Source organism: Odontomachus brunneus, unplaced genomic scaffold (assembly GCF_010583005.1).
Source record: "Odontomachus brunneus isolate Ranch 3 - 2012 unplaced genomic scaffold, Obru_v1 Obru_scaffold_101, whole genome shotgun sequence".
Classification (NCBI taxonomy): Eukaryota; Metazoa; Arthropoda; class Insecta; order Hymenoptera; family Formicidae; genus Odontomachus; species Odontomachus brunneus.
This window is the reverse complement of record NW_022639551.1, coordinates 714595-741985: the sequence shown is the minus strand read 5'-3', so window position 1 is coordinate 741985 and position 27391 is coordinate 714595. Positions and strand designations below refer to the sequence as shown.

The following is a 27391-nucleotide window of genomic DNA, read 5'->3' as shown; positions in this document are numbered from 1 at the left end:
GGGGGGGGGGGGGGGAGGAAATTTTACATAAGAGGACCAAAAGCATGTCTCGAAGGATCAATGGATCATACGGTAATTCGAGGAACGACATCATACAGGGTGGGTGGGAGTGCCTGTCCGTTTGTTAGCGAGCCAAACGCCCCAGCGGTCCACGCAGATCTCCCATACCCCCAAGCTTGAGACTTAGTCATGAATATCACATTTGCATATTGCAAAATTGCAATGGTGCAAGACAGCGTGTATATTTTTCTGTCAGTATATAAAATAATTCTTAATCTAAAGTATATATATGGCTTCCACATTTTCTCTTTCCATTTTTCCTCGCCTCTTTTTCACCTTTCCAAAAAAAGAAGACGAAGAAGCTATCAGTAGTAAAAGATTGATGAATTGATCAGTTGCACAAAATTAGGAAACGAGGAGGCAGGGGGATGACAAGGTAATCGCATGTATAGAAGAGGAAGCAGATAAACTCATAACTCAACCTAAATATGCGAGGAAAAGAAGACTTGGACCAGAGAGGTGTTACTGTTCACTAATAAACCGAGAGGCAAGGAGACTGACCAGAACTAAAGGTGCCATAGGTATAATATCGCAGATCACAAAAATCAATGTGATCCTCGGATGCTCCATAGTTCCATACCATCTACAACCACTACTTAAAAGCTACCACTCTCTTAAGTTACAATACAGGTAGACAGGTAGGTATAGGTAGGTAGGTAGGTACACACGCCTCGAATTCACTTTACCTGTTAATTTACCAAATTCGTCCAAGATCTCCTCTTTGCCTTTTGACTTTGGTATGTTCCCCACGAAAAGTCGTAGATTAGGAACGCTAATGTTTACTTTCAGACTCTTGCCGGGTTTTATTTCGTGATTATCGAGCTGTGGGATGAAGAAAACAGACACATGCCTAATTTTGTTCCAATGATGGGCGGTTCGTTTTTAAGATAATTACGACGAGATGGCGGATTTGTTTTTTTGCTTTTCGGGAAAAATTTCAAAAATGTGCAATTTAGTACAACTAATTAACATGTCGATCCATGAAAGCGAGAAAGTGGCATGCGCTTTGTCGCTCGAGTCTTCACAATATAGCAAACCGGCGTTCACGGTATCATTGTATTCCTGTAAACAAATTTTTAGCCTACTAATTTCCAAAATTTTGTTACAAAAATTGTCACTGTCCAATGAGAGTCAACCAATTAGGTAAATATACCCCTAACCAATTAGACCACACAATCATCGTGATTTTCAGAAAGGTTCTCCACTCCCAATTTTGCCCACTGAGCAAAGAGGAGAGCTGGAAAAAGAAACTCATCCATAGGACGTCATTAATATATATTTCTCAGTGTTACTCAATATTTGGGATCAGTTGGATATAACTGTGTACTTAAACACGAATAAATGGTCAGGGACATATACATGTGAAACATACATTATGTGGATTGTTCCTAGCTATAAATATATATATATGTATATATTTATATATCTCAAAGGTATAAAAATTATAAAGAAATAATAAGAAAAAATGACATAGACTTGAAATAATAAAATGTTTGCATTAAATCTACTAGGAGAGACAAAGAAATATAATAGACAATACAGAACAAGCCACATAGGAATACAGTAACAGTCATTCGAAATGTTCAGCAAAGAAAAGCAAATTCTCAAAAACATAGTCGACATGGACGTATACACATCACACTTTACTATATTCTTGTTCATCAATTAACATTGTTACGGCTATATAGGTTTGAATAAATTATTATCTGTAAACTGAGTCCATTCATAGGACGATAAAAGAAAAAAAGGAGATATTTTCTACAAGCCAAAATGATGTAAATTTCACGAAACATATAATACAATTTTGGGTCAATTGGTTTATAAACATTTCGAAGGATCGCATATCTTGGTAGCAATAACAATTTTGTAACATTTCCAAAAATTTTGAAAATAAAAAAATAAAAAAGGGTCCAGATTGTCCATAGAGCGGCGCGTTAATAACTATAGGGTAAAAAATAAGTTTATACATCATGTACCTACACAATAATAATAATAGATCTAAGGAAAGATATTAACATACCTCTCGGACAGCTTGCTGCGCAGCATCCCTGTTAGTAAATGTGATAAATGCGTATCCTCTGTTGGAACCTGACATGGGGTCCATCATCAGTCTCAAGTCCCAAATTTTTCCGCATTTCTCAAATAATGGAATTAATTCGTCTTCGTACATGTCTTTTGGGATTTTGCCACAAAATACCTTTTCACAGAAATATTCGATGTAATAAATAAAAAAAAATATTTCCGCGTAAATATATAACGTTTAACGAGTATTTCGAAACTGGCAAAATTTCATATGTATTTTTTAACAATTATTGCAGAGATGTGGGATTAAATCACTTTTAGTATACATGTGTGACGAAATCTCCAAACACATTTTGAAAATACTATTTAAAATAACTCTAATTTACGTATAATAAAATTGTGCCTAAAAATTTCCAAGATGGAAAATTCCAATGATCGCGTACTACGTGTGTCGGAATATTTATAATATATTCATAGTAGAAAGCGTTATGAGTCATCATGAGTGACGTTTACGCGTTAAATTTATTAGAAAATAAAAAGTTAATACAAGTTCTACTTGACATAAATAAATGTGTATATATAAATAAATAAGTTTACCTCACAACCAGTTCCAGGCGTAGGACCCTCCCAATTTGGCGGAGGACCACCGTATTTTCTTTGTCCAGTAGTTACATCCAAAGGATATCCTGTTCTCTCCAAGATCATCTGAAAGTATTCGTTTTAGCGATTAAACGATGTATCTAAGCAGACAACTCGGAGAAGTAGAGAGAATTGTATTTAGAATCGATGGGATGTGTAACTTCAAATCACCTTGATTTTGTCCTCATCCGGGGCTTTCGGTGTCGTGCTGGTGCCCGTACCCTGGCCGGCACGACTCTTCTGTCGGTATGTCTTCATCACTCCGCAAAGATAGGCGGATTTGTTGGATACATGTTCCAGGTTGGATTCTAGAAATTGCGTGAGTACATTTAGCGCACCGTCAACTGGGAATTCCTTCAGAGCGTCGAGAGCCCTCTCGTCCAGGTCGACGTGAGCCAATTTCCCTGTCTTGTAGATCTCATCCAGTTTGGCAGCCACTTTTTCATCCAGTCCATATTGCATGAGTTTGTTAAAGTCTTCTGTCCGTTCCACATATTCCATTTCCTCCTTTGACTGTTTTTCTTCCATTTTTATCTCCCCATTCCCTTCTGCCATAGCTGGAACAATAACATCTATTATTGTTAATCACAGCCTTTTATCTTTTTTTGATGTTCAAAGCAATATATAAATTATTTATTTTTCTGGTTCAACTTCATTTTCATAACTCATATTGTAAAAATATGTAATCTACCTACGACACAAAAGAAACAACACAGCAGCGAAATATATATCAAGTGACGATATGTCTTCTCTCATTATAGCACAAGCAAGGAAATATATCGAACAGTTAATCTTGTATTCAATGCAAAATTAGCTACATTGCCTAATACACGAGAATGACTATCACGAGTAAACAACATATACATACGTATATATATATATATATTACGTCAAATTTATCTGCTGATGTATTTTTTTTTGCATCGAATCACCGCACATATCAACTGATATTCGCTTCGCTCGCTTTCCTAATGACGAAACAAAGAAACGAGAAAAAAAACGTTTCGAAAAAAAAAATTAAATAATTTCCGACTCATAACCAAAAATATGCGTAAATACGACAGAAGGAAATCGTTGTTGAAAAAAAGAAAAGGAACTATTCAGAGTACAAAGTTGCGAAAAGAACCAATAAGCTTTGCAACGCATGCAATATTGCACTTACAAAAAAACTATGACTCACTGCATATAATTGTCATGCTTACTTTAACGAACTGGTAACAGTCTGTAGCGAACTTTGTTAATTACGCTTCAATTAAACTCACTCTCCCAAGAACGCGCTCGTCAAGGAAGAAGACTACATCTAGAGCGAGAGAAAGGGAAAGAAAAAAAAACGCGCTTTTCGAAAAATATGTTAAAAAGCTCGAGAAGAGAGAGAGACAGAGAGAGAGGAAAAAACCGGCGACTCCGGCGAGGGAGAGAAGAGCGGCGCGAGCAATAGAACTCCTATTCGCTGCGATCGCGCAATCGGAAATGCACGCACGACCGCGGCGGAGTGCGAGACGACATGGAGGAAGCCGCCGTGTGCGGATGCGACGTCGATATTGGCGCGTTCCGCTGCGAGAGTCCGCTGCTGGGACGGGAGATTCTCGGCAGCGAGGAGCGACCGACAAAGAAGAGACGCACGTCACGGGCGAGTTCACGTCGCGAATACTCGGACGTCGTCGCGGAGGGACACCGCGAGGCGGGAGAGGAGACAAGAGACGGGCGATTTCGCGCGCGGCCGTGCACACCGCCGTGCATCGTACGTTATCGATGACACTCGCGTGCGGCAATTAGGCGGCGACGATGACGGCGACGACGGCGGCGGCGGATAGGAATTTGCGCGGCAAATCGGGCCGCGGATATTCACTCGTCCGTTCTTTTCTCGCCGGCTCGCTCTCTCTCGTGCTCTTGGCTCGCCGGCCGGCAATGCAATCACACGTTCACACGACGGCGGCGGCGGCCGCCATGGTACGAATGCACCTATATGCACTCGCGATCGCGCCGTTTTCGGCGCCTCCGGGCCGACCGCAATTCGCACTCGCGCTCGTTAAAATCGGACGCGAACGCGATGTCGCGACGGCGGGACGGACGGACGCTCAGGTCGCGACGACGGGCTCGACGGCAGATCGTTACCTTGCGAAATAAAACGGACGGCGGTCCTCCGCGCGAGGAAATGGCGACAGACGTCAACGTGACCGCGGACTACGGGGTTCACAAAACGACGCGCAAAGATACGCTCGAACCCAGCGACACGACGTTGGCCATTTTCTCGCAGCGACCGCGCTCGCGCGAATTCTGATTGGCGCGCGCGAAACGGCCCGACGGGAAAAAGTCGGCCGCCTCGTCGGAGTTGTACGATCACAGAGTGCGCTCGCGAAGCTCCCGCCGCCGCCGCGGCGGCAATCGCTCGCTCGCTGGCACGCACGCACACATATGCAGATAACTCACATGCGCACACATACGTGCTATGCGCGGGACGATGATAACGCGCGCGTTCGAGGTGATCACGCGGAACAGAATATTCGCGAACGCGCCACGAGGTTATCCTCATGGAATCGCGAAATTAGACAGAGAGGGAGAAGAAGCGAGGCGAGTAGGCCTCTCGCTCTCTCTCTCGGCGTGCTGCCCGCGCGCGCGCGCGCATACACTTACATACAAACGCACGCGGCACTAACGTGTATATTCTCGATGAACGTCACGCGAGATCGGGAATATATTCACGAGGACGAGAAGAGGTTAGTCAGCCGAGAAGTCTCAGAATCGGAAATGTACTGGCCGTCCGTGTATCGTCTCACGACGAGCTTCGCCATTCTCGCGCGCGCCCTTTCCTCTCGCGAACACACGCCATTGTAAGCAAAACGCGCGAGGGCATTCCGGACGACCGCGATCGCTGCCGTCCTCCGTGGTATCTCGCGAACAAAATTCTGCCCGGTTATCTCGCAACCGTACGAACGCCGTTCGACCGCGCGGCGACCGCCACCGCGTGTGTATTTCGCACCATCGCAGGTGCGGAAAAAGCGCAAGGTGGAGAGGAGACTCCCCCCGGGCTCTTGCGGCTTCCACGAGGCACGCAGACCTCCGAACGATTCTTTTATGCTATATCGAGGACCGTCGACGGCGTCGGTTACCGGCCGGCGCGAGCCCGCCAAACGTGATCGTGCGATGCACTCCGCTACGGAGAAGGAAGGAGCTGTAATAATTAGCTCGGCGACGAGGATCTCTCTCGCGCACGCAATGCACTTTCGTGATCCCAAAGATCTCGAATTATCTCCCGGCCCGTTTCGCATTCGAGCGATCCGTCCGTCCGAATGCGAAATATCCTCCTCCTCCCTGAGCGAGTCGTTCCACGGCAAAGCGAGATACGCGGATAGTCTATTGAGAGAAGAAATATGCACACTTATCGGAAACGAGGAAAAAGCCGAGCGATCCACACATACGCGCGTCCTTTTTTTGTCATGCCTTCGCGTATTATAACCTCCCACATGTTGAACGTCGCGCGACAGAGAGAGAGAGAGAGAGAGAGAGAGAGAGAGAGAGAGACAGAGAGAGACAGAGAGAGACAGAGAGAGAGAGGAGAGAGGAGAGAGAAACGCGTCGATGCACCCGTCCGGTTACCTCGCGCGTAGACAAAGCGGCGGCTCCGCGTAAGTCGCGACAGAAAGAGAGAAAGAGATAGAGCGAATGCAACATAAAGATAGGAAGAGAGAGAGAGAAAGAGAAAGAGAGAACAGAAAGATATATTAATGAAAATACGTGTGTACCTGTGCCGAGTTTGTACTCCTCACCGGTAACAATTTAGCGGGGTCGTTGCGACGGCGAAACACCAGGAGACGACGACACAAGAAAACAGTCAGGATCTCCCGTCGGGTGTAGTAAAACTCATATTAATTGGCACGTCACAGTTCTTTCTTGCCGCGTAGCGCGCGTTCCTCGCACTTCAGAATTGACGACAGCCAGCAGCGGCGGCGGCAGCGGCGGCGGCAGCGGCGGCGGCAGCGGCGGCGGAGGCGGTGACGGTGGCACTCGCGGTTACGTTCACGCCGTTGCGCGTAGACTGCACCGAGAATATATGCGAGCGCGGCGCGCAAGCGACACGAGGGGGTGGTAAAAGACGATCAGCGGCGGCAGCGGCGGCGGCGGTGGCTGCTGCTGCTGCGGCGGCGACGACGACGACGACGACGACGAGAGAAACGCCCGTTTATCGCGTGGCCGTGCGTGTCACGGTTGCGACGGTTTTTCGAGGTACGGGTTGAATTTAGTCGCGTAGGCACTTGCAGTGTGATCGACCGTCACGGAACGCACGATACCGCGGGGGAGAGAGAGCGAGAGAGAGCGATCGTGCGAGCGAAACAAGACAGGCGGGCGAACAGACACACTAATTCCGTGATGTTTTACTGACGACAGCGACGGCGGCGGCGACGACGGTGGCGATGATGATGATGATGATGACGACGACGAGGCAACAATGATGATTATGACGACGATGACGACGAGACTACGGTGAGTGGAGTTTAGTGGCCCGGGCGCAGCGTTTTGATATCGTGTAGTGCCTACATAGCCGTGATGCATAAATTGGACTGCCTCGCTGAAAGAGCGGTGCAGCGGTGCAAGCCCCACAAAACCGAAACCAGTTTGATCGCGCTCGCCGCCGCGTCGCGCCCCAGCCCAATCCGATTCAACCGCTTACCTCTCTTCGCGGTATCCGCGGGCCCCGCCTTACAGTCAGGGCCGTCGCGAGGGGCCCGACTCGCCCTGGCCACCTTCGACTGTTCAAACCGACACGACACGGGGACGGCAAAATCCCGCGGTATGAGCGCGAAAAATCTCCGACCGCCGTCTCGTATTCTCTCCCTCTTCCGCCACCTTGTGCACGCGGAGACGCAAAGATGCTTAGAAGACATCCTACAATTAGAATCCACATGCTTTGCTTACGTAGAGATGGGTAGAAAAAAGATATATATATATATATATAGAAAGAGAGAGAAACGTTGTGTAAAATTCCGTTTTAGAGGCGCTCTCTTCATTTGTGTGGAAATATTACAATCTTGATTCACACAGTAGAAATGTCCGAAATACATCATAGAGATATTTTATGAATGTCGCGATATTTTTACCCTTATGATATATTTTGGACTGTATTTCTGCTATGTGCAATAAGTTTGTTAAAGGAGATGTAAAGTGGGATGTTTGTTAAGTTCACATTATATAGTAATCCGCGAGGGCGCCGAACGGTTTGGAAGACCCCGGAGAATAATCGAGTGCTGAACAGGCTGCGCGTTGTGTCGCTACGTTAATTACCGTGCTCAACCGATCATTGCTTCTATATGTTGTAGCTCTCGCGCGCGCATCGATCTAGGTCATCGCCGCAGCTGAACCTTACGAAGAGTTGAGGGAAGTCCGCGACGCTCTCCGTTGCGTGTCCTGCGAGGGGAATATGAGAAAAAGTACGTAGGGACCGCGCCGCGCGCTCAATTTCTCGGTATTGTATCCTCGAGAACTCGGAGGAACAGCAGCCACGCGAACGTTGCGAAAATTCGAAAATAATTCCATGCACTTCTCTCGGAACGGAACTCGGTGTGTACACGTTTCAGGTATTCCCCTTGTATCGATTTCGAACGGTAACTATCGGGCACAGCGAGGTTGCTACCACGCGGCCGGCCAAAGTTGCGACGTTATCTTATAGCGCGCAATTATGTGAAACTTTGTAAACCGTGACAATCCAATAAAGCTCGCGATGCAACGCACGTTCCATTTTCTATGGCCGCGGCGAACGAACGCGCTATCAAAACATTTCACGCGAGTTCCGATCCTTCTCAAGGACCCCGGCGCGAACCTGACCGCGAAACAGAGATAGAGAGTGAGATAAGGAGGGAGAGACGGAGGGGAAAGAGAGACAGAAAAAAGCATGCAAAAGATGCGCGCTTCTTTCTCTCGCGAGAGAACGGACCGAGGAACCTCGTGTGTCTCCCCCGTGTCGGCGAACACACCACCGGCAAGCGGGGAAGCAGAGCGAGGGGCAGTTTTCGACAAAACTGCAGCAAAGCGCGGCGAGGAAGAGACAAGCGTGACGAGAGATCGCGCGCGCGCGTCAGTACGTATATATCGTCCCTCTCTTTAACCGCGCGAATTTCACGCGGTGAATTGTGGGCGCGCATATGCACGCACGCACGCACATGCATGTGCGTGCGCGCGCGTCTGTGACCTCGGCGGTGCGTCTCCGCACGTTTCGCGCCTCGCAGCAGAAAGGGTCGGACGACGACTCGACCAGCTACGGCCCTGCGCCCAACTGTAAGCCACCCGTCTGGTCGGGAGCACGCACCCGCGTCCCTCCGACGGCGCGACGCGGCCCGACGAAGCGAGCGAGTGAGACGGAGAAAGAGAAAACGAGACAGACAGACAGACAGAGAGAGAGAGAGAGAGAGAGAGAGAGAGAGAGAGAGAGAAAGAGAGAGAAAGAGAAGGAGAGCGTGAACGCGTCGGCTCGCTCGCCCTGCAGAAACCTGTTCGGCTCGGAACTTTTCTACTTTCTTGGCGATTATTTTTATCTGCTGAGAATCGCGCGCAGGCAAGCAGGCGGGCAGGCAGGCCGGCCGGCCGGCCGGGTGCCGCGTCGCGTCGCGCCGCGCCGGCTCTGCCGGAAGCGGGCCATCCTGAAAACTATCAACGGTCGGACGGACGGACGGACGGACGGACGGACTGCCGGCCGGCCGGCCGGCCGCACTCTCGCCGCAAAAATTCAATTCTCCGTCGAACACCGTACGTACAGCGCGCTGCGCGCGCGGTCCTTCCTTTCCCGTCCCGTTTCGTCCTCTCTCGCCCCTTTTTCCCGCGTTGCCACTCTCCTCGCTCTCAACCCTCTCCTCCTCGCCGGCTAGTAGTCTCGCGTTCCTTCGTCTTTGTCCTCCCGGTCTGTCCTTGTCGCGCTCGTTCTCTCTTTCTCCTACTCTCTCTTTCTCTCTCTCCGCCTGTCTCTCATCTTTCTCCCGCTCGCCGACGCGATTCCTCGCGCTGTCCTCGTCATACCAATCGACCGTCTGCGCTGTGCAGACAATGCACTTTTTGCACGGCCTCGCGCGCCATTGTCGTGGGAGGTTGAAATTTTAGCGACGCGCGCCAGCGAATCTCCGTCCGCGTTTTCAGAGATTCGACGCCGCGACGCGACCCGACACGACGACGACTACGACGACGATGACGATGAGCTATTTGCGCGTATTTACGTATTCGCACGTGTGTTTCGCAATGCGCGCTCCATGTTGCGCTGCACGGCGAGACACGAGCCGTGCAACGTGTAAAACAGGCGTGCTCGCGCCGGCGGGAGAAGCTGCGCGGAATTATGATAATAACGATCGTCAGAGAGACGGATTTATTCGTATTCGCGTCTGTTTCTCGCGGAAAGCACGGCTCGGGGGACTACTTTTATTTTCTCTCGTTGACAAACAGGTTCTTTGGCCTCACGCGGAAATTTGCCGGGTTCGAGCGCTCCGACCGGACCCAGCTAGACGATCCGCTCTTTGTTTTTCGCCGATGGACGTATCTTCGTCTGCGACGAGCTTCCAACAATTTGAAGGGGAATAAAGAGGAAAGGAAGTATCTCGTGCCTCTGTATGAGACGGCGTGTATTTAAAGGAATCGGACGAAAATTCAATTATTCACAGAGAATCGCGAGGAACGGATGCATGTGGGTAGCGAGGCGCTTATACGCGAGGACACGTGGGAAGGAAAAGAAATGTAAGAGGATCGTAGCAGTCGGTCGGATATGCGACTTGCGTTAGTGCAGCTTGGACATCATGTTCAAGGATTAATTCAAGCATGTCGCCAACCATTTCCGCGGTACGCGTCCTAGGTTCAACACGCTTTACGCTAATCGATTCAATTAGATAATCTCCTTACGGAGCGTCGAACTTTGGGCGCGCATATATAGACGCGTCCCTGTATTTTCATCCACTTTCTGTAGTACGTACACTCTCGCAGACCGACCTTCAACGTGATAAGAATTATTTTCTCAAATCATACGCATGACTAATCTCCTCGTCGATTTGTAAAAATTAAAAGGTAATTTTTCATGACTATTTTTATATTTATTATATTTGTACATAAATACGATATAATAATAATTAAATAAATATAATGATGAAACTAACAAGATATGGAAGAAAAATGAGAGAAAAGAGAAAGGATGAAGAGAAAATAAGCCGAGCCATGAAGATCGGGCAGGAAAAAATAAAGGTATGTACAACTGAAGAAAAGTATAAAGTTTGGAATATTGTGTTTGAGGACGATATGTTACCTATTGAATGAAATAAGAAAGTGTAATTTATAAGAAAAAGGTGCAGATAGTGTAAAGGTTAGGAATGAAAATTTAAAAAATTATGAAAGAAGATAAAAGGATATTTAAATAATAAGAATGATATTATAAAGTATTTAGAGAGAGGAAATATGACTATAGAGATATGAGTAACTAAATAAATAGAAATAAGAAATGGATAGATGTATTTGGTTAAGGAATATAATTTTGAACCAAGTTTCCTTTTTAGCTATATAAGAAGAATATACTGAATTAAATAAATAATGATGTAATGGATATGAAAGGTGTACACAAATATAATAAATATGAGCTACAATTATATGAAAATAATTATATTTACAACTGTATAAAATTGCACATATTTACTTATTCTCCTTCGCTAAAATTATATAAAATAATTACATATTTTTTAATAATTACATATTATATAAATTACATAAAATTATATAATTATATAAAATATAAACCGACAATTATATAAAATTATATAATATGCTTAATAATTATATTTTAATAATTACATATATAAATTATATAAAATAATTACACCTTTTCATAAGTTATATATTTTTACTAGACACATATATTCGCATAATTTAAATATTTTATACAAATTGCAAGAGTGCATTTTTCATACTTGACATTGCAAACAAAATAGATCGTTACAGCTCATCTCATTGCTCTTGCTGATTTCACGCTCTTAATCGGAATAATTTAAAAATTGTGTCGATTCCTTTCTTTCCGGTGGATTTCCTTGCGAATGCGCAATTGCAGTTTCAGCTGTTGCAAGCGTGACGGACAATGCGTGGATTTCAGGTACCGGTGACGAATACCGCCGGCAGTGCACAACACGGGATACGTCCGCGAGAGCGGGTCTATTAGTAGAAGACGCGCACACCCCAAGTGTGCGGAGAGCGCATCGAGCGATGCACGGCGGCAGCTGAAAGAACGACCGACAATCGGCGAGGATTTTTCTTCGACGACGACGACGACGATGACGACGGCGATGACGACGACGACGACAATACTTAATGACCGCGTCGCGCAGGTTCGGTTTGTTTCCCACGTTAATATCGGCGGCAATCCGCACGCACGCGGTGCGTTTCGTTGCGAGGAGGACGAACAGGCAGGCAAGCAGGCAGGCAGGCAGGAGTATGTACGCTCTGCAGCAGACAGCGAGAGGAAGATTTTTCTCAGGAGGGGCCCCCCCGAACACGGCATAAACAGCGTGGCATTAACGGGGGCCGGACCCCCAGCGAGTTGTGCTGTCTCTTCTCTCCTCCGGCTCTCCTTCTTCGCGAAACTCGTTTGCGCGCTGAGAGAAATTCTCCCTTTTTCGCGGATAAATAGGGGTGAACCTGTATTGTGACAATAATACCACTGCCCGTGGAACAGCCGTGTAGTTCCCCCCCCCCTCTTTCTCTCTCTCTCTCTCTCTCTCTCTCTCTCTCTCTCTCTTCATCCCTCTTCTGGGGACGGGATGGACGACAGGGGAGGGTAGGAGGAGCGAAGGGCCCTCGGGGGGTCGTTGGACCAGGGCGCTATGTAGATTATCATAATAATAGCCGCCTAAATGTTATCTCGTATTAAGTCATACTTTTGTTTTCCTCTTACGCTCTGGGAACCCTTACCTCACGGCGACGCGGGGAAGTGCTTCTTTATTTCCGCGCGACGTAGCCGGCGGAGCACCCGGGTATATACGACACCCGTCGTGGGACGAGTCGGGAATCGCGCGTACGGGAGGTCCGAGACGCGACGCAAAAAATCGCCGGGTGGAATCGTAATTAGAATCTCGGCGATTTCGATCGGTCCCGGCCTCACGTTGCGCGTGCAGCGACGAGTCCCGTCGTTTTAGGTTAGCTCGCGGAGCGCGGGAATTTCGAAGCGCCTCCGCGACGGAAGGAGGAACTTTTCTTTATACATCGATCGAACAGATCTGTAAGATAATCCAAAATTTGCTCTTTGCAATCAACTATTACTTACAATATATTTTTTTAATCTATCTTTTCGCATGATTCTATCGCGCTTATTAACGGGAAATTATTGATTGTCGGAGCAAAATTTTTCGGACTATTTTACAGATTTTAAGTGTCTCGATTGTAAATGTCGTTTTGCGGATATATTTTCTTATTCCAATGTATTTCGCAAGAATTTTTAGCATGTGTTTCCTCGCTTCTGACGTCATTAAAAAGAGATGAACAATGCGAGTATCCACGAGTCTTAAAATAGTATTGCTTTGCGATAATATATTGCTAGAAATCTAGCAAACACAAAATAACAGCAACACAACTTATTAGTTATCATTTCAACAATGTAACTGTTACATCATACACGTGTTATGTTGCATTTACATTTTCGGAAAAAAAGGCTTAATTAAATTATATAATCATATAAAAAAAATATATAATTATATATAAAAATTAATATAAAAAAAAAAATATATATATATATATATATATATATATATATATATATCTAATTACATATGTCCATACATAAAACAAATATTATTGAATGAAAAACGAAAAACATAATTTGTAATCCAATTAAACATCAACATTATGGGCTACTACAAATATAAGCATTTACTTAAATTGTATCTTTACATCATACTTTTCAATGTGGACATATATAATTATATATAATTATACATAGTCATATATGAACAAAATTTATATATAAACTTTCCTTTTTTGTGTTGTTAAATGGGGAATTATAACTATCTTATGTGATTGTTACTTAGTTTTTAAATTATATAAAGCTGGGAAATTATATTAAGTAATGTTTAATACAACATGAAAAAGCTCTACAAATCTGTGCTAGATACTTATAGTTATGATTCATGATATTCAGTCTTAATACTATAGCCAGAAACTATCAATCAAGCTTACACAATTTTTAAAAACTCATAAAGAAATAATCGTTTCTCGCATTTTGATTTATTTAGGACGTTGAATTTTTTCATATTTTACCGTATTTTTCGTATTTTTACATATTGATTATATATCTTTTAGATTTCTTAACAATCTTATCTTTAAACAAATACTTAACCAATAGGTAAAGGATATAAAGGCATAACAAATAATAGTATTACAAAATTAGTACAAATTAGATATGCACATCTAAAAGATCTCTAAAAAAATAAGTTTATGAAACAATTATCTTGAGAGGCAAGAATGAAGGATATCATTCAGAAAGTTTACAGACACGTGGTCTAAGCTACTCCTTGAGAGAGACGTATTAATCAATCACTCTTATTATTAAGTCCTGCACAGAAAAAGAAAGAAAATATTCTTATTTTGAAAATATTTTTATTTCTATATGTAAATATTGAAATGAAATAACACATCGTTAAACAAAGATAAGGCAAAAATATCAATACCCAAATATATATCTACTCCAGAACATTCTTATTGTTTTAGTCTTTTAATTGTTTTAGTCTTTAAATAAGAATATTTAAACTTTCAACATAAAATATATATGTATAATATTTGTATGTATATTTTATGTTAAAAGTTAAAATATGTTATGTTAAAAGTATTAAAATATTTATATTTAAAAATCAAATACAATAAGAATGTCAACAAAAAGAAAATATGAAAGAAAAATATGTTCTTATTATTGCAAAATAAGTTTCATGAGTAAAAAGTACAAAATATTGAATTGAGAATATTTTTAAATTTGTGTATTGAGAGTATTTTTAAATGTCTCAGAAGAATATCATTACTATCAAAATAATCATACTACATTTCTTGTGGGACTATTATAATATTTAAATAAAATGATAACCTTGTTGAAATTCAAGACTTAAAAATTCTTTTAATAAAATTATGCGCTTATATATGAAACAATAATCGTTAATTTAAGTATATTAGGTTTAAATGAGTATTAAATGGATTCCTATATAAATGGATTCCTATGTGAATATTAAATCACTTCCTATATATATGTTCGTCGTAACTCTACATTAAGATAAGAAGAGGTCTGTTCTTTGTAACTGTGACTGTAAGTTTAACCATAGTTAAAAAATAAAATAGATTATATTTGAGAGAAAAGAGAGAAAAGCAGAAAAATTACAAGATGGTTCATAAAATATAGCTATAAAGAACAGACGTAAGGAATCCTTGTATCTTGTAGAAATATTCCGCATGGGTAATATTTGAATAGCTTTCCAAGTTCGGAGTTTACAAATGACTCCTGCTAACGGATCTTGTATTCACTATAATATCCGCGCTGAAAAAGCACCCGAATAGACACAGAGCTCGACTCTTCCCACTCTTTCGCCATTTTCCGTAATTTACGCGATTAAGTTAACTGTTATTTCTACAACAAATATACACAAGTCGTTATTTATTCCAGAAGAAAATAATTCGCATGTGTGTCCAACGATTTTTTTTTAAACAGACAGAAAGTGGTTACGTTCTTTATTCGATGCACGAATTCGCAGATGTGTCAAACATTACCCAGTAAACATGCATGTCTAAAAGATGTCGAAAAGATATCTAAAAGATATCTTATGTAACATTTTATTGCATAAGACGTCTTTTAGATATCTTTTCGACATCTTTTAGATATGCATGTTTACTGGGTAGTAACAAGATTTTCCAAGCGTTCGAATGTTTATAACTTTGTAGTGAGAGACGTAGACCACGTTTTTGTCTACTTTTGAAAGAAGTCAACACATCTATAGACTGACGTATTGACTGACGTATTGACATATTGATGCACTAAGAAAAATAAATTTGATAATTTATTTTGGGATATAAGTGGGATATAAGTGGGATATAAGTGGGATATAAGTATATAAAAGATAAGGATGTGGGATAAAAGGTATATATATAAAGTTTATTCGAGAAATAAACTTTATATCTCACAAATATTCAAGTATTTTTTTCCCAGTATGGACTTGGTGGCAGGCGATTCTTGGGTAAGAAATTGGAAAAATCGGCCTTCAGTCCCATAAATTCTTCTCACGTAATTCCACGGAATGCTGCTTTGAGCAGGAAACTTGACGCATCGAAAGTTAACATCAACGCGGCATATACCAGCCGGATGACGTCATAGCGCGAGCAATCGGGAAACTCGTGAAACGCGCCTTGCTCGACTGGGCGTGTTTACTCCGACGCGTTCGGTAGTCAACGCGTTCGCGGTAAGAGAATACGAGACAAACGTCGTAAAACGAATATCTTGGATAATTCGTGACAAACGCGAAGCAACACGTGCGACGCAGATCTCCGCGGGATATTGCCGAGAGAAACGAAGAGGAACCTCGAGCGGAAGGGAGTCGACACGCGCGTCTCAAGACCACAATGTGCCTATGAAGTGCTGATCGAAAGTGCCTTTAAGCAACGATAACACGCGGTAGAACTCGAGCCCGACTCGATAGCGAGAGTACGCGTCCTCTCCGCCGGAGATGGCCGTCACCCGCCACGCGACGCTCGTCGTCGCCTGTTGCTTCTGGCTGGGCGTTGTCGTGGTGCTCGGCCAGTACGAGTGGCAGAACCGCGACTCCTTCGACGAGATCCGCGCGAAGCTGGACAGGGTCAACCAAGAGAATTGTCCGATAGAGCACCTCAGCAATCTCTACCTGCCGGAGGACTCGGTGTCGCACCTGCCCGACATCAAGGACATTAATATCAATCCCGTGTTCCCGAATCGTACTGCCCTGCTGCACCTCCACAACATGGCCCTCAGCAGGGCCTTCTTCTGGAGCTACATCCTGCAGTCGCGCTTCATCAGACCCGCGATCAATGACACCTACGATCCGGGCATGATGTACTACTTCCTGTCCACAGTGGCCGATGTCTCTGCCAATCCCTATATCAATGCCTCAGCTATCTACTTCTCACCCAATATGTCCTACTCATCGTCCTACAGGGGCTTCTTCAACAAGACCATGCCTAGATTTGCACCACGTACCTTCAGGGCAGATGATTTCAATGATCCTATACATTTGGAAAGAATATCCACCAGAAATACATTCACTGTACAGGACCTCGGTATATATTCCACCAATGATCAACGCAGCAATGATTATACCACTGATTTGTATCGCCTGAACGAGTGGTAAGTGAAAGTATTTCTTGGTCAGCAGATATTCAGGTTTTAAAACTGATGGTTATAATTGGCTTATGTGTGCAAGTTAGGGAAAGCTTTTAAATTTGTAGAAGTAAATGATTGATAGATTACATTGGTCTACAAAAAGGAAACTTTTCGTGTCATATGGATCAAATAATGTGATCTGTGCAGTATTCTTTGCATTGAAAATAAAAAAATGCAAACATTTCTTCTATCACCCAAAATTTTCCAGTGATGTAATCTTTGAGTTTCAAGAAAATGTATTCTCTGTACATGTATGGTTTAATTTTCAATGTAGAAGCTGATAACTGTATTTGATTGTGGCTTGTGGTTTTTTAAAAATAAAAATATAGCTTTTATCATATCTTGTGTGCCTAGTTTGGGAAAAATTGTTAATTTTAATTAATTTTTATAGAGAAATATGTTGATTATATAGACTTTTGAAAAATACTCAATATTGTTTGTGTGTTGTGTGAAGTACTTCAATATAAAAAATTTAATATTAAAATTGTATAAAAATTGTATAAAAATTATACAGAAAATTGTATAGAAATTGTATAGAATGTCTCATATATAATATATTAAATCTCAGATGAATATCACAAAAAAGCTATGAGTAATAGACAATTTTAAATACATTTTCTAATTCTATATATAAGAAAACATAACAAATGTATTAGAAGTTCCATATGACAAATTGCCTGTTGACCAATGTTACCTAGATAGCACAGAGAATTAAAAAAAAATTCAGTTGTATGTCATCAATTCTGAATTCATTATCAGAATTCTTCAGAGTTTAGTTCAGTAAAAAGAATTCTTTTTGCATCTAAAAATAAACTTAGAATTGGACATACTGAATTCTTTTTGAATTCTCTGTGCTATCTGGATATCTATTCATTTGTATGACATTTTGTATATCAGTTGGCTGAAATTAAATTCACAGTGAATTCTTACAAATCATTCTTTCCACAGGTACAAGAAGTGGCTACCAGATCATGTTGACAGGAGACACGACACCAAAACAACTTATCAAGTTGAAATTCGATACGCCAACAACACGAATGAAACATTCACCTTCCATGGTCCACCTGGTAATAGGAGAACCAAAGATGATTTACAAAACCTGTGAATCTTTTTTTTTGGATTAGATTTGTTTCTCATCACAATTTATCTTTTAGGTGCGGAAGAATATCCTGGACCTGTGAAATGGACTAGACCTTATTTCGATTGCGGTCGATCCAATCGTTGGTTGATAGCTGCGGTATCGCCTATAGCAGACATCTATCCACGGCACACAGGCTTCAGACATGTCGAATATCCAACGTACGTGATACAATAATACAGTAGATATCTACATCTTGGAAGGGTTTTTCTTTATTTCTTTAGACTTTTTCCTTCCCTAAAGTACTGATATATCACTTTTTATGTGTAATAAAACAACATATTAATATACAATTGTTACAGGTATACTGCTGTCACGGTATTAGAAATGGACTTTGACAGAATAGACATAAATCAATGTCCCAAGGGTGATGGAAATAATGGCCCCAATAGATTTGCTAATACTGCAAGATGCAAAACGGATACTACAGAGGTGCACGCAACATCATAATACAAACTAATTAAATCACGTTCGTTAATTAATGATCGATCGATACTTATAATCTTGCTGTACATGCAGTGTGAGCCGATACACGGCTGGGGTTTTAGAAGAGGAGGATATCAATGCCGATGCAAACCCGGTTATAGACTGCCAACTGTCGTGCGACGACCGTACCTTGGGGAGATAGTGGAGAGAGCTACACAAGAACAATATTACAATGGTTTCGATTGCTCGCGTATCGGCTGTACGCATCTTTCTCCTTTTAATTCGACCGCGGCTATTGTTTGTGCAAAGTGCCCTAACAAGAACTTTTTATTCCTCAGGGATTCATAAGATGCCGGTACAATGGAATCAAGCAAAGACTTACACCAGAGAACAGTATCTCGAGCAGTATTATCACTATAGAAATCACTCAACCGGTCCGGCTGCGCTGCGCGACAAGCAGATGAATATCGACCAAGCTATCACTTTCATTCGCAGCGTGAATGCGAAGACTTGCAAGAAGTACGTAACCATCACGTGTGTAATGTAAACCGAGGTGTGACGTAAACAATATCTTTGAATATTGTTTCCAGCTACGCGCCGCAGGACCTGCAATTACGCGGCGACATTAGCTTTGGCGCGGAAGAATTCTTTGAAAATGAGGCTAAGATGGCGGCGCGATTAGCGAACTTCATCAGTGCATTCCTGCAAGTGTCCGACCCTCTGGAGGTTTATACCGGCACGAGAGTGGCCGACAAGCCGCTGACGGAAGATCAAATGATCGGAGAAACTTTGGCCCTGGTATTGGGTGACACGAAGATATGGTCAGCTGGCACTTTCTGGGACCGCAACAAATTTACCAACCGAACGTTCTTCGCTCCCTACGCTTACAAGACTGAACTAAACACACGCAGATTTAAACTCGAGGACTTGGCTAGGCTCAACGATACAGGTAAAAAGAACGAGTCTCGCGCGAGCTCGGAGTATGATCGATTTAAATGAATCTTCATAAGTTACTTTGCTACAAATTTTGTCGCAATAACAATTGTGCTTGCAGACGAAGTGTACACGAAGAACAGTTACTTCCAGACATTGAAACAACGTTGGGCGACGAACTTTGACGAGTTGGAAAAATATTACATGAAGATAAAAATCCGATATAATGAGACCGGAGTGTACCAGAAGAAGTACGAGCATTATCCGAATTTCTACAGGTAAGGAGAGCATGCCTCGCGAAATTGTTTATTGCGAAATTTATACGCGCTCCCGGCGACTGTGTTTTATTGATGCTTCCGACGATAAAGCACAGCGGAGCATTAAAGTATAAAAGGATTACGTTCCGGAGGCTGGGGGGGAATCTGATCTCTAAAGTACGATTTATTCTAATGTGTGGGAACGCGCATTGGGCCGTCCGTGTAGGGCAGCAAACCTGGACCATGGACACTGGACAACTCCGTACTTCGATTGTAACGGCAAGGTGAAGAAGTGGGTAATTACCTATGCATCCCCGTTTTTCGGCTGGGACAGCTTGAAGGAGAAACTGGAATTCAAGTAAGTGTTTCCCGCCGTCCGTGTGCGATCGCACGACGCGGCGTCGGGGGTTGCGTCCGCGTGTGTACACGCGCGTGCGTGTGTGTGTGTGTGCGAAATTCAGTGTGAGAGACACGTTATAGCGGGAAACCAGTTTCGTAATAAAAAAGAAGGGGGAGACGAGGAAGATCATATTTAACATTAAGACACTTACAGGGGTGTCGTAGCTGTTACCATGGACTTGCTTCAGGTAGACATAAACCAATGTGATGATAAATTTTACCGACCAAACGCATTCAAGGATACGCACAAGTGCCACAAAAAGACGTCATATGTAAGTCGACCTTGTTCGATTGTATTATGTTATTAGACAATCGTACGTCGGGGAGATATCTTTTGTGTAAAATTGCTTATATACCAACGCGCTGTTTCGTTATCATTTTAAAACGTTATCCACGAATTATGCTTTTGTATATAAGAAATAATGTGTGTATATAGAAGATAAATCTTAAATACGAATTTCTCAACTCCACAGTGTGTACCCATTCTTGGGAGAGGATTTGAGGTAGGTGGATACAAATGCGAGTGCAAACAAGGCTATGAGTACCCATTCGAAGATTTAATTACGTACTACGACGGACAATTGGTGGAAGCTGAATTTCATAATCTCGTCAATGATAATGCGACGAGGTACTTGATGCGCTTTTTTTTTTTTTTTAGTGATAAAATAATCGTTAAACTGTCGAGTTTATCTTAAACATACAATGTAATATGTCTCATGACGTAGCAACGTTACTTATGAATCTGATATTTTTTCCAGATACGATATGTTCAAGTGTCGATTAGCCGGTGCTTCGTCGATTCAAGCCAATTGGGTTTTACTGTTATCAGTCATGATAATATTTTTCCCCACTCAAAGAAGATGAATGACATTAGTCATTTGTAAGGCAAAGTATGGATTATTATACCTCCACGTCAGCAACTGCAATTCATGCCGTTTATACCGTCCATTATATACCGTCCATTCTCAAGTGTAAGTTATAACGTAAGATATAATGCCGCGAAAAAATGAATGAGAGGATTACGATTCCAATTATTTCCTTAATATAATGATAAACGTATAATAAATAATTTCTATAACTTTTTATACATCTATATATGATACATAAAATATATGTAATATATTGAGCTTGATTTTTGCGATATAAACATATCTGCATAACTTTTTTTTTCTACATTTTATGATGATGCAGCATTGAGAATGATATATCTATCCTTTTGTTCGTTCCACTGTAATTGTAATTATACTAATGGCACTAAAGATCTGATAATAGTACAACTGCTCTAATCCATGCTATAATAAATTATATTAGTTTGATCTTTCTTAATTGTAGTCCATGTATAATATATAAGTGGATTACGTTTCATAGAAATGCCAAGTTTTGCTTACATTGTTTACTTAAACGTTTTAAGTTTTTATAAAATAAAAATAAATTTTTACACAAAGTTAAATTTTTAATATACAAAATAGTATGTTAATACATATAATTGTGTTAAATCGAAATCTTAAAGTGTTCAGTAAGAGTTGAATGGTACAGTTAGTGTCTTTATATGTACATATATACAATTATAAAGAAAGTTCATACATATTTATATCGATTTTTATATTAGAGGAGGCAATCCAAAGGCAATACTTTTTGCAAACACAATATACACAAAAGACTTGTATTATGTATGTTTTTAATGCAAGTATATGTAATCCTAGGAATTATAAAGTTTATAGGTATTATAAAGTACAATATTTTTAGCCATTTGTAGCTTTTAGTGCCTTATATAGTTAAGATTAATTATATAAATGCACACTCAGAGAGAAGTATGAGACATCACATTCTCTCTGATTAAAACTACATTTATAAAGTGATCATAATTTGTATGTATGTTTATTATTGAAGCTATAGATGTATTTTTACCATCGATAATTTCAATATTGGAACTTAATAATGTAATAATAATTTTTACATAAAAATATTTTGTATCTTTTATATGAAATAAAGATGTCCTATGAATTAATATTCAAAAGTTATATGTATTAGTCAGTTATTAAAATATTTTACATTTCTCTTAACAATCATTTTCATTAAGATATGCTTGTATATTAAATCCTAGGGGATTCAGTAAAGACACAGAGTTGATTGTAATATATTTACATTTATTATTCATCAAGAAATTCTCTTATATATTTAACAAATTATTTAGTTTATATAACATGATCTGCTATTAATATAAAACTTGAATTACTTTGGCAAATGAGTTTTACTTATTTTTTGGCTTACTGAGCTTGCTGTTCCTTACTAAGATAATGATAATTTATAAATCTACAACCTTGTGTAATCTGTGCACCCTCATTGACAAAGTGGCAGGCGAATAGAAGCATGTTGCGTGGTTGCACCTTGATTGCAAATCTCATAAACATTGCTGAGTATAAACATAAAGCTGAAAAAGATTAGCACATTTCCTGAAAATTGACACTATAAGTAGCAAATATAATAACAGATTTTCCAAGAGCTGGTCTGATTCTCATAGCTTTCTATAAATCTTATGACAAAATAGAATATGAATATTCACAGCTGACACTTATGTATATTATAATAAAGCAAGTACAACAAATTGGAAACAAATAATTGCATAATATATATAGTGAAAATATCAATTGTAAATTTTTCATTCTACACTTACTGACTCTATAAATCATTTAATATGTACCAGAGATAAGCAGCACAACTACTACTGTCTAAGCACTAGCAAAAAAATCTGTTTTATAATAACAAAAAAGAAGTGAACACAACTGTATTTACATATTTGCTTAAACTCAAGGAGAGACTTGAAAGCGACGAGCTAAGAGAGTGATCAATGAATAGAAAGCGCTATAGATCGAACCCCTCGAGAATATCAAGAAACGCGATACGTGGCAAGGTCCAGTGAACTAACCGAAGGTCATTTTGCCGCTGATGAACTTGGGGTCTCTCTGGATATCGGAAATGGCAGCGATCGGTATCGCCCAATTGGCGACCGGCCCCCAAAAGTGCGTGCTGAAAGCAGAATATCGTCACTCGCACCGTGAGTGATAATCATGCACAGTGCGAAATATCACCGAGTAGTCGAACTGAACGATAACGGGGCATAACCAGCACTCGCCTCATAAAATACTCGCGAGTCTCCTTGCTTCTGAGAATCTTCATTAAACGATTCATCTTGAGGGTTCTCGTGAAAGCACGCTGACGAGAAGAAAATCCGCATCGACTGCGTGAAAATTCAATATAGAATCCCGCTGACGGAACGGAGCCGATGCACAGTGGAAGAATACGTGAGGAGAAAGGAAATCTCACTGAGAAACGGGCCGATGCCTGCCTGGGCTCTGCCGATCGCTGCTTGACGCTAAGGGGAACCTAAACAATTACCATTGAGTTGCATAACCGCACGTGAACCACCCCGGTCGGACATAATGGAACGTTGTGGCCACGCAGAATGCACAATAATGTTTTGAGCGTTTATGCCAGCACGTATAGCGCGATCCCAATACGTGATACACGACCTCCAATCGTGCGATCAACCAATCGAGTAGCGATAGGATATTAGTTGTGTTCAGCAAAAAAGCGCTCAATAAACGCTTTGCGCTATGCTGCCAACCGTTGTAAATTTTCTGCTGAATGTACAAATATCTATGAGTACGTTCCGAAATCAATTTTGGGTAGTTTGAGAAATATGGAACTGTGGTTTGAGTTATAAGTGGTCTGTTCTTTTCAGCTGCACTGCTGCACTGGTGCAATAAGTTAAAGTGAAATAAAATATATTTTTCTCACTCATAGGACGTAGGAATATCTGGACGGAGCGTAAAGTATTTTTATGGGTGCGGGGTGTGAAGCCAGCGCGGTGAGGGGAAAGCTTCGTCGCGGCCATCTTTGGTGATCAAAAGTGACACACACCACCACACACACACACACACACACATATATATAATATATATATATATATATATATATATATATATATATATATATATATATATACGACATATGTGTATATATCAGACTTCTATATACTACTAGATTGCTAACTCCTTTATATAGGGTGCTTCCAAAATGTCCAGGTTTGGATCAAGTTGTTAGTTCTACTATAGTATCCGTTACATATACTATAGTAGAACTAACTCAACTCAATCCAACTTTGGATATTTCGGAAGCACCCATAGTGCTATGTAAAATTGGCTGCATTCAGTAGACTCAACAGTTGCACAACAGTTGAGTAATTTGTCAATGGCCGCGTTCAGTAGAACAAGTGATCAGTAAGCGCTCAGTGAGCTCTTACATCTGATTGGAGTATAGTTGGAGATCTAAAAGAATATGCCAAATCATATACAAGAGCTCCCTGAGCGCTTACTGATCACTTGTTCTACTGAACGCGGCCAATGTAATTGGTCTAGATTTAGGAATCTAATAGCAAGAACCAATAATCGTTGATTGCTCACTGAGCGCTTTTTCTACTGAATGCGCCCAATGATACCTCTCAAACATTCGCTGACTTGCCATAATAAACGGTCTTTTCGTTTTCGTTTTTCGCGAAAAACACGTTATGTCTGTTATTGTCTGTTTTCGATAGATTTTAAGGTATATAATTATTAAAAAGCATGAAATATTACTCCCTTACAAAAAAGTATTACTAGCTCTGATAAATTGGCCAATAATAAATTATTATTGCTCTGTAATTTTATTATTGATAGGAGATATAAGATTACTCGTATCAATAATAAAATCACTGAGCAACAATAATTTATCACTGGCCAATTTTTTACAGTTAGTAATATTTTTTATAAAGGCTGTACAAAATATTGATATAAAAAATGTATTCTATACCTGTTACGTTTAATATTTCTCCTATTTCTTTCCAGGAATTGTTTCTTTTGTTAATATCTTTAAAGTCTTTTGATTTTTTGTTATAAATATGCGGGTAACCTTTTACGAGATCCACTAGTAATGAATCTTCCTCTCTTGAAGTCAATGCATTAAGCATTCCGCTCTCATTTTCCTCATTTTCTAATTTTTTAAAATATTTGTTATGATCTTCCATTTTAACGTCACTAATTTTTATTATTTTTACTGCACTCTACAAATTAACAGGAACACCTAAACAACCTGAACATATTTTGTTTCACTCCAACTTATTACACTAGTTCAGCAGAACGGTTAAAAAAACAGACCAACGATACAGTGGAATTAGTTTGTCATCTTAGTGAGAATTCGAGTCTGACATTTGATTGGCTGCACATAGACCATATGCATAGAAATTTCGTTCTTATGGATCTTTTCATTTCTTATGCATATGTTATGCTTATGTTTATGCTATGTTATGTAAATCAATATGGCGACATAATGCTAGATGCTCATTGGTCCATACAGTCTTATGCTATGCATATGCAGTTATGTCAATTTGTGTGCGATAGCCTATAGCCCTAAGAACCGACTATGAACAGTGGGTGGAACCTGATACGATTGGATTGGACCTGACCACGATACGATTGGACACAGATTGTAATTATTGGTTTAACCTAGTAATTCACTAGATAATTTTTTTCATCGGTTGGTTGTGTCCAATCGTACCGTGGTCAATCGGGACGCTCCCAATACCAGTCATGGTTGCGTTCCGTTTCACGCATTATGCGCGCATTGCCTACAATATATGTAACATGAACTATAGATAAATGCGCGCATATGCGTGAAACGGAACGCAGTCCATGTCATCCTTCTGTTCTCGTAATAAGTGGCAGCGCTGGCGCGTCAAGCAGTGGTTGTCTCTCTCCTGAAGTTAGGACGCATTCCGAAATCTACAAAAAATCGGTGCACAAACCTTTCAGATCACGAGTGTACACAGAAATGCACAAAGTGTAACGTTGTACACGACTCGATTGGAACAAAGTGTATACTAATGTGTACGTATGTCGAGTAAGGTTATGGCTCCTGCACAGAGGACGCGGTAATGCTTGCCGCGCGGCGGAAATTCGCGCGACAGCCAATCAATATGCTGCTTTCCGTAATAACCTTCTAGCTCTTACGGAAATACAACATATTGACTGGCTATCGCGCGGACTTCCTCCGCGCAGCAAGCATTACCGCGTCCTATGTGCAGGAGCCATTAAGATTATTTTTCAACACTATGCTCATGTTTGGTATTTTGTTGTTCATACTTTTTCCATCTTAAAGTAAATAAATAAGATATTATACGCTTCACGTCGCAAATGCCAACCTCTTCTCAAGCCGTCATGCTTATTAACATTGGGTGCTTTCCAGTTGTGTACACTGTGTCACACAAAACCAGTTTATTGATAGCATATTATCTTACAAAATATTTTAGATAATATGTGACCAATAAACTGGTTTTACGTAAGTTTTGTGTACGTGTGTGTCAAGATGTGTTAAGCAATTGGAAAGCACTCATAGATAGGATGATACTTGTGCTGCGTTGGAAAGCAACCATATGTCTGTCTTCATTTTTCTTTAAATGGGATAGAGACAGACACATGATTTAACTGTTAGGGTGCCGTCCCATTGAGCACGGATCGGAACGCCGGATCGGATTTCTTACTATAATGAGCGTTCCGTTCTCTAGTTCCGTTCCGTAAAAGTTTCCTCTACCAGTCCCATGTAGCAAAAACGGAACGGAATGGCGCGTCGGTCGCAAATAAATATGATTAATTCGTCAATATTTCGTTATTTTGACGCGACAAAATTAATTATATACATAATTTATGCAATTACCTTGCCGATAACATTGTCATGAATATTCTGAAATATTTAATTGAAGAGTGAAATATATTTTATAACTAGAAATCCGTTCCGTTTTTGCTACATGGGACTGGTAGAGGAAACTTTTACGGAACGGAACTAGAGAACGGAACGCTCATTATAGTAAGAAATCCGATCCGGCGTTCCGATCCGTGCTCAATGGGACGGCACTCTTAGGTAGCTTACCGAAAAGTTGGAACAATCGGTCCTTAATTATAATAATTGATTGATTAATATAGATATTTCTCTTAAACGTATATATATATATTTATTTATTACGTATTTATATTTATTTATTACGTATATATATATATATATATATATATATATATATATATATATATATATATATAT

General features: G+C 41.0%; 3 protein-coding genes and 1 long non-coding RNA gene across 18 annotated transcripts in view; 2 read left to right on the top strand and 2 right to left on the bottom strand.

The window, feature by feature from the left end:
• Positions 1-6613, bottom strand: part of LOC116848906 (heterogeneous nuclear ribonucleoprotein R) — a 22337-nt gene extending 15724 nt beyond the window's left edge. For 9 of the 12 annotated variants that reach the window (XM_032825481.1, XM_032825485.1, XM_032825487.1 and 6 more), the window contains exons 1-5: positions 6465-6613; positions 2893-3278; positions 2680-2787; positions 2081-2257; positions 747-882 (exon numbers count right to left, since the gene is read on the bottom strand). In XM_032825481.1, the coding sequence (XP_032681372.1) occupies positions 747-882; positions 2081-2257; positions 2680-2787; positions 2893-3276 (805 nt within the window). In that variant the 5' untranslated portion in view covers positions 3277-3278; positions 6465-6613. Of the gene's footprint in view, positions 1-746; positions 883-2080; positions 2258-2679; positions 2788-2892; positions 3279-3923; positions 4022-4836; positions 5005-6464 lie in introns of those variants that run through there. The other 3 variants (XM_032825483.1, XM_032825482.1, XM_032825484.1) reach the window with 3 other exon arrangements.
• A 445-nt stretch (positions 6614-7058) lies between these two features.
• Positions 7059-11839, top strand: LOC116848909. 3 transcript variants are annotated; one of them, XR_004379032.1, is made up of 3 exons: positions 7059-7203; positions 10144-10929; positions 11825-11839. It is a non-coding gene; the product is annotated as an uncharacterized LOC116848909 (long non-coding RNA). The 3 variants fall into 3 exon arrangements; XR_004379030.1 differs by lacking the exon at positions 11825-11839 and having other exon boundaries at positions 10144-10755; positions 10848-11310; XR_004379031.1 differs by lacking the exon at positions 11825-11839 and adding an exon at positions 11238-11252.
• Positions 11840-16097: 4258 nt separating this feature from the next.
• LOC116848905 lies at positions 16098-22273 on the top strand. The gene is made up of 12 exons (XM_032825480.1): positions 16098-17074; positions 18059-18177; positions 18265-18409; positions 18551-18680; positions 18768-18933; positions 19013-19193; positions 19265-19623; positions 19729-19885; positions 20091-20222; positions 20418-20535; positions 20737-20891; positions 21022-22273. Exons 1-12 carry the CDS (start codon positions 16422-16424, stop codon positions 21125-21127), a joined length of 2421 nt encoding a protein of 806 aa, XP_032681371.1. The 5' UTR covers positions 16098-16421; the 3' UTR covers positions 21128-22273.
• A 116-nt stretch (positions 22274-22389) lies between these two features.
• On the bottom strand, positions 22390-23653 carry LOC116848908 (mitochondrial pyruvate carrier 1). Of its 2 annotated transcripts, none has more exons than XM_032825495.1 (3): positions 23397-23653; positions 23190-23290; positions 22390-22694 (listed from the first exon to the last, which is right to left on the bottom strand). In XM_032825495.1, exons 1-3 carry the CDS (start codon positions 23450-23452, stop codon positions 22531-22533), a joined length of 321 nt encoding a protein of 106 aa, XP_032681386.1. In that variant the 5' UTR covers positions 23453-23653; the 3' UTR covers positions 22390-22530. The 2 variants fall into 2 exon arrangements, with proteins under 2 accessions (XP_032681386.1, XP_032681387.1); XM_032825496.1 differs by having other exon boundaries at positions 22577-22716.
• Positions 23654-27391: the final 3738 nt, after the last annotated feature.

Coding starts and splice junctions, on each gene's coding strand:
- LOC116848905 (XM_032825480.1), top strand. CDS start 16,422: ATGGCCGTCACCCGCCACGCGACGCTCGTCGTCGCCTGTTGCTTCTGG. Junction 19,886..20,090: donor CATTATCCGAATTTCTACAG/GTAAGGAGAGCA, acceptor CCGTCCGTGTAG/GGCAGCAAACCTGGACCATG. Junction 20,536..20,736: donor GCCACAAAAAGACGTCATAT/GTAAGTCGACCT, acceptor TCAACTCCACAG/TGTGTACCCATTCTTGGGAG.
- LOC116848908 (XM_032825495.1), bottom strand. CDS start 23,452: ATGAATCGTTTAATGAAGATTCTCAGAAGCAAGGAGACTCGCGAGTAT. Junction 23,291..23,396: donor ACTCGCGAGTATTTTATGAG/GCGAGTGCTGGT, acceptor TTCTGCTTTCAG/CACGCACTTTTGGGGGCCGG. Junction 22,695..23,189: donor CAGCGGCAAAATGACCTTCG/GTTAGTTCACTG, acceptor AATCTTTTTCAG/CTTTATGTTTATACTCAGCA.